This window comes from Canis aureus, chromosome 2 (genome assembly GCF_053574225.1).
Source record: "Canis aureus isolate CA01 chromosome 2, VMU_Caureus_v.1.0, whole genome shotgun sequence".
Taxonomy (NCBI): domain Eukaryota; kingdom Metazoa; phylum Chordata; class Mammalia; order Carnivora; family Canidae; genus Canis; species Canis aureus.
In genome coordinates, this window is record NC_135612.1 from 75,119,590 (window position 1) to 75,132,021 (window position 12,432).

Sequence of the window (12,432 nt, forward strand, 5' to 3'; positions counted from 1 at the left end):
AGGAGCCGAGGAACGATGCTCATTGGGCACCCCTAATGCGCCCGAGGCCCGCGCCGGAGGCTGCACATGCTTGCGACACCGCACAAGGGTCAGTGACGAGCCTGGGCATCAACCCCGGGTAGTGCCACTGCCCTGACCACGGTCCTCTCCACACTGCTGTCACCTCCCAGAGGTCTGTCTCCCCTGTGGCCCACCAAAACATCACGCGGTTTTTCTAGACTTCACAACAGTAGGTCTTGGAGAATCTTCCACAATAGATGGGGGACGTGAGGATGACAAGCAAAGACTGAAATTACCGTATATGACATTTCTTCCAATCACATCATTATTTTTTCTGCAAGGACAACTGGCAATTTATTACCCGGGTCTCTATTTCCTCATAGTCGCCTGGCTCTGACTACGGGGCTGGGAGCTTTAACCGAGGAGCGAGCAGCCCAGACAGTATCATTATCGCGGCAACACACTGGGGCTTCCTCCCACACACACTCCGAAGCCTTCGGGTTCAACGCAGAGCCGTGATCAAGAGAACGAACCAAAGGGTCTCGTGTGCTTTCATGGTCCCTACGCTCCCGACCGGAGCCTTCAAGGCGGCAGCAGCACACATGAAGATGGGCCTGTGACCACAGTGGCTGTGTGGTCCCTTAGATGATGTGCAGCCACAACACTGAAACAAGACGGCACAGATTCAATCTTCATAAGGAAGCACCAGTTTTTGTTAGGACCTAACACCCAAAGCAACTTTTTTCCCTTTTTTTTTTCTATGTAAGAAAATTCCATTTAAGGCCCAATACCCACAGGCTCAGTGTCTTCTAACATTATAGAGGAAAGAACAACAACAAAAAACCCATTAGGAATTCAGGTCAAAGATCTACACGTACAGGAAAGGGACGTGGTGGAGATTTGAAATGTATGCCTCTATTCTCTAAGACCCAACGATTCAGAAGATCTTTCTCTTTGTGATTTCGTATCAAACATGTCATAAAGACACTATCTCTGCCATAAGGATATATCCTTCCCCGTCCTAAAGACATTATCTCTGCCATAAGGATATATATCCTTCCAGGATATATATATGATGCAAAGAGTTAAACTATATTTAGGTATATCCTATATTTTTAAAATTGATTCCTGAAGCATACAAGCTAAACGATAGGAAATAAGCCAAAATTAACACATGCATGCATTTACACTCTTTGCTTGTGCTGTCACACACTTCCCTCCTGCCAATTACACAACACATGGAGACCTGAAAGTGGTTAATATAAAAGAAATCAGGACAGAGAGAAGAGGGAGGGAGCCCAGGTTCCATTCGCACCATTGCCAACAAGTCACCGTAGGATGTGGGCAAGAACCGCCTCAGTTTCTCTTTGAAAAAAAAAAAAAAAAAAGTTTGTAAAGACTTTGAGGTAAAAGTTATCTCTGTGAAGTAAAGAATTTTCTCTTTTTTTAAAGATTTTTTTTTAAGATTTTATTTATTTATTTATGAGAGACACACGGAGAGAGAGGGAGCCAGAGACACAACAAGCAGAGGGAGAAGCAGGCTCCGTGCAGGGAGCCGGATGCGGGACTCGATCCCGGGTCTCCAGGATCACAGCCTGGGCTGAAGGCGGCGCTAAACCGCTGAGCCACCCGGGCTGCCCTATTTTAAATAAATTTTAAATGAATCTGAAGAAGCCCTGATTTGTATTTAAAACTCTAGCTTTTTTTTTTTTTTTAAATCAGGACTCCCATGAATCTTCCCCATTACTAAAGTCTCTGAACAGGAAAGTCTTACACTGGCTCATACAGGCTTCTGAGGCTTGTTAAAGTGTCATTTCTCCATGCTGGGTCTTCCCTTGCATCTGAGGTAACGGTGGCTTTCACTACATGATCCCAGGGCAGTGGAAATGTATGAAGTCACGTGAACCGATGGTGACTCGACAGCAAATGGCACAGACACGAGTAAGACACAGAGTGGAGAACCCGACTGCTCCCCTACTCCCCAGGTCAGAAGAGGCTGAGGAGCAACCACAACCTCGGCCAGGGCTGAAGCTGCAGAAGCTGTTCCAACAGCCCATCCTTCCTACACACTAATCACAAGCTTTGTGAGCTCCCTCTCCTTGTCCGATGAGTTGTTAACATGGGCAGAAAGGAGACAACGGGGGTTAAAAAGAATCATTGGGGGCGCCTGGGGGGGCTCAGTTGGTTGAGTGCCTGCCTTCTGCTCGGGTCATGATCCCAGGGTCCTGGGTTCGAGCCCCGCATAGGGCTCCCTGCTCAGTGGGGAGCCTGCTTCTCCCTCTCCCTCTGCCTCTGCCTGCCACTCCCCTTGCTCATGCTCTATCAAATAAATGAAATCTTTTTAAAATTTTTTAAAAATTAAAAAAAGAATCATTGAGATTCTGACAAGAACACAAACCATCTCGGAACACTTGACAGCATATTGCCAAGCATCATTTCAGCAATAAATGGTGAACAGTTGAAAATTTAATGTTTGGGGATTACCGTAAGTAACACAGGCGACTTTTCCCATAGAAAATGGGCCCCACCTGTGTGTAAGTTTGTAAATCTGTACTGATAGTTTAGTTCCCTTTACCAGAACAGACCTGGAGCACTGTTTCTCGAGAAAAGAAGGCATAAGATCCACCTGTGATGAAATCCTGAATTCTCCATTCTTTTAACTCTGCCCTGGACTCACCTACGGGGTTACTTGTCAGATGAGGGGACTGAGTCATTTATTTCATGTTATTTCCAAAGATTTTTCTAGGTACCAAGAAATGCCAGGAGGTAGGGATCCAAAAGCACGTCACGGAAGCCAGGCGGCTCTGCCCTGGCAGGACGCAGGGCCCCAAGGGAAGCTAAACGTTTACAGTCCTGAGATGGGGCCTGGGGGAGCCTGAACCAGGATGGGAGCCAAGAGAAAGGCTGAATAAAAGCTTCCAGAAGACAGAATATACAAGATCTGGCGGCTATGTGGATGGGGGAGCTTGAGGGTACAGAAGCCAGCACGCGTGACGTGCAGAGTCTGCCTTAGGCTGCATGAGCAGGGAACACAGGAGTTCTGAGGACACATTACGAGCAGTTTGGCGTTTGTTCGTGTTGAGTAAGACCAGGAAGACGTGAAAGCAAAGGCATCTAGTGGGAGGCTGGGCAAATGGGCCTGGAGTCCAAGACAGGACATGGAGACTGGGACGTCAACAGCTCACGTCCAAGAGGGGGCTGACACCTGGGAACAGAACAAGGGAAAGTGAAGGAAGAACGCAAGGACGGGACCACAGGCCACACCAGTGTTTCAGACGAGAAGAAACCGAGGGATCGAAGGCAGAGGGGGAGGATGGGATGTGGTCAAGGATGACATTGGAGATGTCAACCCAGGCAGAGGGGCCGTTGAGAATCAGCAGCTGCTGGAGTTGGCAGTTTACAGAGACATAGAAAATTAAATCAAGGGGTGATGCCAATACTAACCCCTAAAATAAGCAAACTGAACTGAAAAGTGTCTCAAGGTAAAAAACTAGTCTATGAGAACATAAACTTCAAGTCACAATGTTTACCGCAAACACATTGACCCTTTTAGGGCGAATACACTGAGGCCCATGGAGTTTATTTCCACTGATACGATCTGGGTACTTTTAACAAACTCTTTTTTTAGTGTAGTCACAGCAATAATATCTACGTCACTTCTGATCACAGATAAGCAGATAGAGCGAATCAAAGCTAACTACAGCAAAAACAAGAACCTGAAAAGAATTATACTGGGATAAATCCAACAGGGGTTTGTGATTTTATTTCCTTTTACTTTGGGAATCACAACAACAACAAAAAATGTCAATTAAAATTAATCACCAGTAATAAAAAGGGCCCAGTTTAGACATAAAATTTATTAAACTGCTCTTCTGTCAACCTATTTGAGTTTACACTAAAGCTCCTTTTTAAAGTAAATCTGCACTATTCCACAATCAAAATAACTTTCTTTTGAATTCAGGTACTAAAAAAGTACAGTATATATGCATGTTGTTTCTGCTGCAGGCTTAAGTGAATATTGTTTTTATAAGTCACCAGGAAAATGATATTTAGAATGATCTTTAGTGTAAGAGAACTAGAAACATTCATTTCTGTAAATAAAGTCTTTATTTAAACATTTGGGTCAACTTTTTGCTAAGGATTTAGGGATTTTTAAAGGATTACGAACATACTGCAAGTGTAATTTTACTCACAGGGACTGAGGAAAGAGTTTCTAAAACAGTATTTAGAATGAAAAGTTGTTTTACTTTACATTTAAACTTTTGTTTTGCTGCCAACTACTAACAAATAAATATCAAATGAGGAAGCTCAGATTTGTATTTAAAATTCTATAATTTTTTCCTGTTATTTAACATTAAAACATTTCCAAACTGCAAAAATACAGCAGGCTGCACTGTGCTTTTGTCCCTTGGACGAAATGTTCAATCACTGCAGAAAGTTAAAACAGGCACTTCAAAGAGAAAATTATCCTGCATAATTATTTTCCAGAAGGAACAGACCTGCGTTTCATTTTTGCTGGTAATGAGTGGTTCCTACATTTGCTGGCCAGAAACGAGGTAAATGTAGGGGAAGAAAACTAAATTAATCCAAGTATTTCCTCTATCTTACATGCCTTAGATTTTATACAAAACACTTATAGAAACATCCTCTTACTAGCGCTCCCTACTTAAATTATCGGAAGAGAATAAAACACCTGTTCGACACCATCCAGATACAACACGTGTGGACCTACATGTGTGGCCTATTGAGACTCGACTGACTACAGAGATGCGAACACCCCTCCTACCATGAATAAGATGGGATTCTTCTGACCTGAGAGGCTCACAGTCTAGGAACTGAGAGACACTGTAGAGATGTGTGATTTCCAGTAGAATGTAGAATTTTCCAGTAGATGCTAGAACACAACCATGAGCAAAGTGACTGACTATGTGCTAAAGAAGCCTGGTCCTGAGCGGAGGTCTCTTATCTGCCTGTTGCTTGCAGATCCTCACGGCCAACTAAGGCCTCAACTGCTGCTTTACCCTTACGATTAGCGCAAAGGTCAGACTCACGGGTTAGGTCTTCTAGAAAGAGAGATCAGACCCGCTCATTAGCTGACTGGGGCAGCATCTGGCACATTAAGAAATGCTAATGACCGCTGGCCCCTAACACGGGGCCACCCACATCATTCATCCTTATCCTTCTCTCCTTTGGGTCTTGATCTTTCCCTCTCATGTAAAACAGAGTTGCATTCAGCTTCCCAAGTTCTGAAATGGCAAATAGGACAAACTCTTAGCTTTCAAACGCCTTGAAAAGAGTCCCTGCAAACACAAAAACCAGCATCCTACTCCAAAATAATCATTTGAAAGGTTCACTACAACCTTTTGACGAAACCAACATGTTTCTACAAATGTTTAAAAAACAGACAAAAATCCAAGTAAGTGATCTAACAGCTGCAGGAGCTAACGAAAGCAGTTGGGAGAAGGTAAGCAGAGAAGAGAGAAGGCAGCACTGGAAGATTGTGAAATTATTCTGTGACTTTTCTAAAGCAATGTTGAGAAGTCAAAACATTTTGATTGGTTGGTATAAATACTGACAGAGATCACAGAATAAATCACTGAATGTTCAACAACCTGAGAATGTAAGTCCTCAAAGTCCCATCCTCTGCAGTGAATGCACTGGCTCTCCACTCAGCTGGGGCTGTGCCTGAGAACTGCCAGGATTTTAAGAAAACTAATGTATAGGGGACACCGGGGTGGCTCAGCGGTTGAGCATCTGCCTTTGGCTCAGGTTGTGATCCCGGGGTCCTGGGATCGAATCCTGTATCAGGCTCCCTGCATGGAGCCTGCTTCTCCCTCTGCCTGTGTCTCTGCTTCTCTCTGTGTCTTTCACGAATAAACAAATAAATAATCTTTTAAAAGAAAAGAAAGAAAGAAGGAAAACTAATGTATAGCCCCACCCTGGCCGAGATGAAGCAGCCTGTTTGGAAGTGGGGCCCCTGGCATCCCCAGTGCTCAGAGGCACCAGACAGTCCTGACGGGCAGAGGCCCTGATGTATCTATCACCTGTCCTTTCTCATGTCACAGGGTAAGGACTGCTCCCTCCCTGCCCTGTCCCCCACACCATCATCCCCAAAACCTACTAGATTATGAAGGCCCTAGGCAACCTGTGTCGTGTAGCAGGACTGAGGCAGCCCAACAGCACAGATACACGCTGTGCTTGTGGCTGAGATGAACAAACTAGTGAAGACAAAGAAAAAACAAACAAAAAAACCCACCACAGATATTTGACATGCTGTTTATACCATGTAAGGGCAAACAAATTCACTGCGTCCCTAAGGTCTGAGCTCGTTAAATACATAGGTGTGAATGCCCTATAAGGAATGCTACTCCATAATTTGGATCAAAGTTTACTTCAAAATCTCTCAAAGATTAAGAAACACAAATATAATGAACCAACAGTTAATCACAGCAATCCCTCACATGATGTATGTCACACAATCTTTGCAAAGGGACACTAGGGTCCCTTTTCTACAAGGTAGAGAACTATAAACATGTAAATGTACTAGGAAAAAACATCAAAGTACTGGTTCCTTCTCCAGGACACATACCACAATCGGTTTTTATGAACGAGGCCCTTTTGAAGTTTTGCCACTGAGAGACCATTAGTAAAGGAATATTCGGTCATACACAGTGTGTATTTATTGACAAAACAGCCAAGTCAGCTAGAGCATTGGGCGCTAATACGGTTTTGCTTCTACCTAAAATCATCCAGGGCCAAATACACTAAACTTATTAAAGCTGATTTTCAAGCCAACAAGTGCCCAGGTGTTGTCTTTTCATGTCCAAATCCATAATCTTAATGAAACACTTCTATCCAACAACAGACACAAGCCCTTTCATCTGTTTTCATTTACGTCTCAAAACTGAAGTCCTTAAGAACCTCCCAGTGGTTAAAAGCAGTTAATTCAACCTCTGGTGCAGGACCAGTACCCCAGCCCAGCGCATCCCAGAAGAGACCCGTGCAAGGACAGTCACAGCATTTCTAAGAGCCAAAAACTAGCGACAAGACACTGACCAGAAATAGAACTGACAAATATGTATTATTTTCATATAATCAGAAACACGTAGAAGGGGAACAAGCAAGCTATTTTAGGTGCAACAACAGGCATTTGTAAATACTCATCATCGTCATGTTGAGAGGAAACAACAGGTGGAACAGAATCACATGTGGAATTCCACTTTTGCAAAATTTCACAAACGGGCAAAACTAAACTATGACAACAGAAGACGGGATAGGGATTATCTCTGGAGGAGGAGTGACTGGGGGTGGGCCATGTGGGGTTTCTGGGCTGTTCTGTTTCTTCATCTGGGCACCGGGTGTATGAGATTATTCAAACTTTGACATCACTGAGTATATGATCTATGTATAATTCTGTTTGTATAACATTGCTGAAAATTTTATGGGAAAATAGTATTTTTACAAGCATGACAGAATTTGACTGAGAAAAGGGTAAAAAACTCACCCAAAGTTATCCCCGCTAATGAGCTGAAGAGTCAGGACAGCACCTGCCTGATGCCAAGACACATCCTCTTTCTACCACACCAAGACTTCATTCTTAATTCAAAAAGATTTCCCAGTTCCCGTGGTGGTCCACGTGTTTTTTGGCTTTGGTTTGGGAGTTTCCTGTTTTGGTCTTACGTGGAATCCAGTGCCCTCTGCCCTAATAATAAGCAGTACCTCACCCCACTCTCATTCCAGTGGTTAGATGGCACAGAGAGGCCCGGGCCCAGCCCCAGCTCAGGAGAGGACTGGCAACCCTGGCCTAAACCAACCAGCATATTCTATTACCACATGCCGCCATATAATTAGGTCTGGGTTGGTCACGTAACCCAATCCAGACCCGGACTGGCAGGCCTATGCATTTTAAGGAACTGATAGGAAAAAAGAAACTTGCTGTGGCTTTAGACCAGTGTGGTTCCCCATCTAGGGAAATTCAGCCCACCACCATCCCCCCTCTCCTGGGGGCGGGGTACATTTGGCAATGTCTGAAGATATTTTGGGTTGTTGCAACTTTATGGGAAGAGTTGCAACTGGCATCTAATAGGCAGAGGCCAGGGATGCTGCTGCATATCCCACAATGCATAGGAGAGCTTCCCCACAACAAAGAATTATCTTGCCCCAGATGTAGTATTGCCCAGGTTGAGAAATCCTGCTTTTGGACTTAGAATTCTAAGGACGCAAGCCTGGAATTTCTGGTGCCATCACAAATAAAGCCTTGCTGGATAGTTCCAGACAAGATGAAACAAAGACAGGGAGGAAGAAAATGGAAGAGACAGGGTGAGAATGATGGTTCTGATGTTTGAGGACCTGGATCCAGCCATGCCTGAAGCCAATCAACTGGGATTCTTGCCCCAATACATTTTTGATTGTGCCATTTTACACTGGGTGTCTGCCACTTGCACCTAAGAGTCCTGCTCACACACCCACCCTATAAAAAACTTTATGCTAAATTCTACATAAGGATGAATCACACGTAAATCCTATTCTTCAGTAACCTACAACCTAAACAAAGGGGATAAAGAAGACAAATGACTCAACACAGTAGAACGCCAACACTACAGAAAATGAAATGCTAAGAAGGGTGAGAAGACTGAGAAACGCAGAATCTCAGTCTGGAGTGCATTTCAAATAAATTATCAAGAGAAAATAGGAAAATTTAAATATTTACCAAACATTGCCCTTAGAATAAAACCAGCCACCAAAGACCCTCAGGGAGTCCAACTGACTCCATTTTTTCCCTATAAAAAAAGGGGGACTATATAAAATTTTAGATCACATCCAATAATGTTCAGAAAGAGCCGAAGTAGATTTCACACCTGAATGACTTGTTTACACATTATTCCCAAGCCTCTCCGCTCCCTGCCACCTTGAACAAGAAAGGGCTGTAATCACACATGATACACAAAGGTAAGAAGCGGGACCAAAAACCAGGGGTAATGTACAAAGTATCCACACCCTGCCTTACACACGGGTCTAAATGAGCCACTCGAGGAGGATTTTGCTCCTCTCAAGAGGTCGTGTTCTTCCCCTCTGCACCAGGGTCCACCTGGACAGCTGGAGAGGTGCCAGTCCCCAGTGACTGGGGCTGCTGGGCTACCCCACGGGCCTGCTGCACATCCCTCTCCTGTGCTGACCTGTGAGCAGAATCCACTCCAAGGGAAAACAAGGCAAAGGAATTCTCTGGTTTCTGCTAGCTGTTCATAGGAAAGGCTTAAGGACAAGCCTTGTCCTTAAGCCTTTCCTCCTGCAAAGAAACCAAACGGATACAGGAGAACTCTCTGGGCTGGTTGTGGGGTTCAGAGTCACCCCTGGGGAGGCTGCACTTGTTCTGTGAATCTCGGCACGAGGCTGGGAACAGCATCAGGGGCGCAGGACAGAGAGGCACCCATCCCGAGGCCACACCCATCCCAAAGTCTTTTTAATCAAATCAGAACCTTCTCAGCCTCAAGTGCAACAACCCCTGAGGCTCTCGGACAACTCGCCCCAGACAGCACCTTACAACCTGACTTTGTGTACTTAAAACACACGGACTGCAATCTGTTAATCAGAATTGAGGCCAACTACTGGACAATGCAGGCTTTGCTCTCGAATTCTTCCTCGCCCTGTCCCCTTATTTTAAGAGGAAAATAAAGCTATGTTCCCCCTCTGGGATGCTTTCCTCTTACAAACTTACACTCTGCTCCCCAGTCCCTGGGCCCTCGGCTCCCAGTCAGCACCAGCCAAGGTGCCTCTGGGCCAACTGGGCGGACGTGTCCAGGCTGGAGGTCAGGACGTTGCAGGCAGGTTCCTACTGAGAAGAAGGGACAAGGGAGGAGGAACACCTTGCCCCTGCCTCTTCCTCCCTTCCAAGGGCTGAGGTCAGGACCCGCAGCTGGGCCCCATCCAGACCCGGCCAGGCTGTGCTCACCTTGCTGGGAAAGCGTCAACCTCAAGGGCCACGAAAAACCACTTCTCGGCAAAACACCCTCCTTTTTAAACACAGAGGCAGGATGCATTCCTTAGTCATCTGTATTTCTAGTAAGTTCAATACACATCCATGTAGAAGAAAAATATAGAAACGTATAAAGTTACCCATATAATCTTAAACTCAGAAATATCCAGCTAACGATATGGTCTTTCTGACATGGGGTTCTTTGCCTATGCTAAATGGTAATTTCTTTATTTGAAAAAAAAAAAAAAAAGGAAAAAAAAAGGCATATGCAGAGGATCAGCATTTTGCAACTAACTTTAATCACGGGCATACTGCATTGACATGTCATCCCCTAGAGAACCATCTATTCCTTTCTGATAACCACAGCATCAGTTCCATTCACTGCAAACACCATACACATAGATTACAAAAAAAAAAAAAAAAATTAAACCTACTCAGGATCCAGTTCCAATGAAGCTATGCCAACTGTCATGAACTCTGTTCAATAATACACCATTTTACCAAATGTGTGATGAGCATCTCATCCTTTGCATGAACTGCCTGGACCTCGGGACACCCGGGTGGCTCAGTCGGTTAGCCATCCAACTCTTGGTTTCGGCTCAGGGCCTGATCTCAGGGTCCTGGGATCAAGCCCCAAGTTGGGCTCCACACTCAGCATGGACTCCGCTTGAGATCCTCTTCCTTTGCCCGTCCCGCTTGTGCTGTCTCTCTCTCCAAAATAAATAAATCTTTAAGGAAAAAAACCCCACCTGGACCCCTAGCTTTTTTTTTTTTTTTTTTTTTTTTTTTTGAGTAGTTTGGTGGTTGTGTGCATGTTATGAGAGAGAAGTGCATGGGCGGGGGGTGGAAACTCTGAGAATGAACCCAGTGTTGCTTGTTAGACCTGAGAGAAGCATTCCACTGCAAGCAAAGGGCCTCTAGGAGCAAACGCTGAAACAGAATAACCTCTGAAAAGACAGAGATGAATTCTCACTGCTGCAGATCACAACGCCTGTGCAGCCGCAGCTGTCAATCTACTACCCTGACAGGTCCTCTGGGCAGTTCTGTAACTGGAAATGCAGACATAGGCTCCAGCCTCTGCAGCTGCACCTGCAAGTCTGGGCAGGTCACCCACTTCTTAGAACCTTTCTAAGTCTCCTTTTCGATCAAAATGGGATGTTACCAGCTACCTCGGAGATTTGGAGGATAAAATTAAACAATAAGTGTGAAAGTTGTAGGTATGAAGCCTTGCACATACTCACTCCCTATAACTGTTAGCTGTTCCCTTCATGTTTTCAGAGTAAGAAAAGATCAACCCCCTATGAAAGGGACAGGACCTGAGGAGCCCAAGCCACACCAAACAGCCCTGGGGTCCCCAGGCGGGCAGCAAGAGAAGCCCAGGACCACTGAGCCACCAGACACCTGAGCAAAGAAACCACACTGGAAATGAATGATCTAGACCTCACGGCCCCACAGGAAGCCAGGCAGACAAACTGCCCAGCGGAGCCCTTCCCAAATACCTTACCCACATAACCACATACATAATAAACGGTTGTATTAAGCCATTAAAAAAAATTTTTAACGGAAGTGACACTACCTACAGGTAACGGGACTTGCTATTATTCCACCTGCCTTTCAGTACAGAACAAAAAGTTATTCTATGCCAGCCTGCAACAGATAATGCCTAACACATCAAGAATCTGACCATCTTTCCAAACATCCAAAGGCAACAGAACTCTCCCCTACCTCCTCACCCCACCCCTAACCTTCCAGAAATTTCAAATATGTAAAAGCAGGAATGCTCTGATTAAAATGGAGCTGAAAAAGCAGAACGTTCCCTTCCCCTCCTTCAGCCAGCGCTGAGGTGTCATAAGGACACACCGGAACAGAGTGTGAAAACCACTACCTAAAAAACGCACCAGTCTGTGGGTTGCAAGCAGTTTTTCTAGCTTACAGGACAGCCCTACAAACTCCAGAGCATGAATATCTGCTCTAAGACAGAATTATTGGGTATTTCATTCACTGATGTAGTCCAACATGCCTACAACAGTGCCTGGCACACAGCAAGTACTCAATAAATTTGCTCAAAGTATAATGGCAACTGAAAAACATTTAGTGGGGTGCCTGGGTGGCTCAGGCAGTTGAGCATCTGACCCTTGGTTTTGGCCCAAGTCATGATCTCAAGGTCTTGAGACCAAGCCCCTAGTCAGGCTCCACACTCAGTGAGGAATCCACTTGAGATTCTCTCTCTCTCTCTCCCTTCCCCCTCTCCCTGCTTTGTGCATATGCTCTCTCTCTCCCCCTCAAATAAATATTTTTTAAAAACTTCAAGTGACTTCAAGTGATGACAAACATCTCAAGATCTTAGAAGAGAACCATGTTACATCTGTGGTATCTCCAACACAAGGTATGAGTGTTTGCATACAACAAGTATTTGCAGAAGAACAAATGCTGTAAAAATAATAAACCAGAAACAGTGG

At 44.8% G+C, this 12,432-nt stretch overlaps 1 protein-coding gene across 6 annotated transcripts in view; it reads right to left on the reverse strand.

Moving 5' to 3' along the window:
• Window positions 1-12,432, reverse strand: part of TBC1D1 (TBC1 domain family member 1) — a 237,843-nt gene that overhangs the window by 122,365 nt on the left and 103,046 nt on the right. Inside the window, exon 1 of one of the 6 annotated variants that reach the window (XM_077879644.1) lies at window positions 4,787-4,804. The exons of the other annotated variants lie outside the window; for them this stretch is intronic. Within the exon in view, the coding sequence (XP_077735770.1) occupies window positions 4,787-4,789 (3 nt within the window). The 5' untranslated portion in view covers window positions 4,790-4,804. Of the gene's footprint in view, window positions 1-4,786; window positions 4,805-12,432 lie in introns of those variants that run through there. 6 annotated transcript variants of the gene reach the window in all.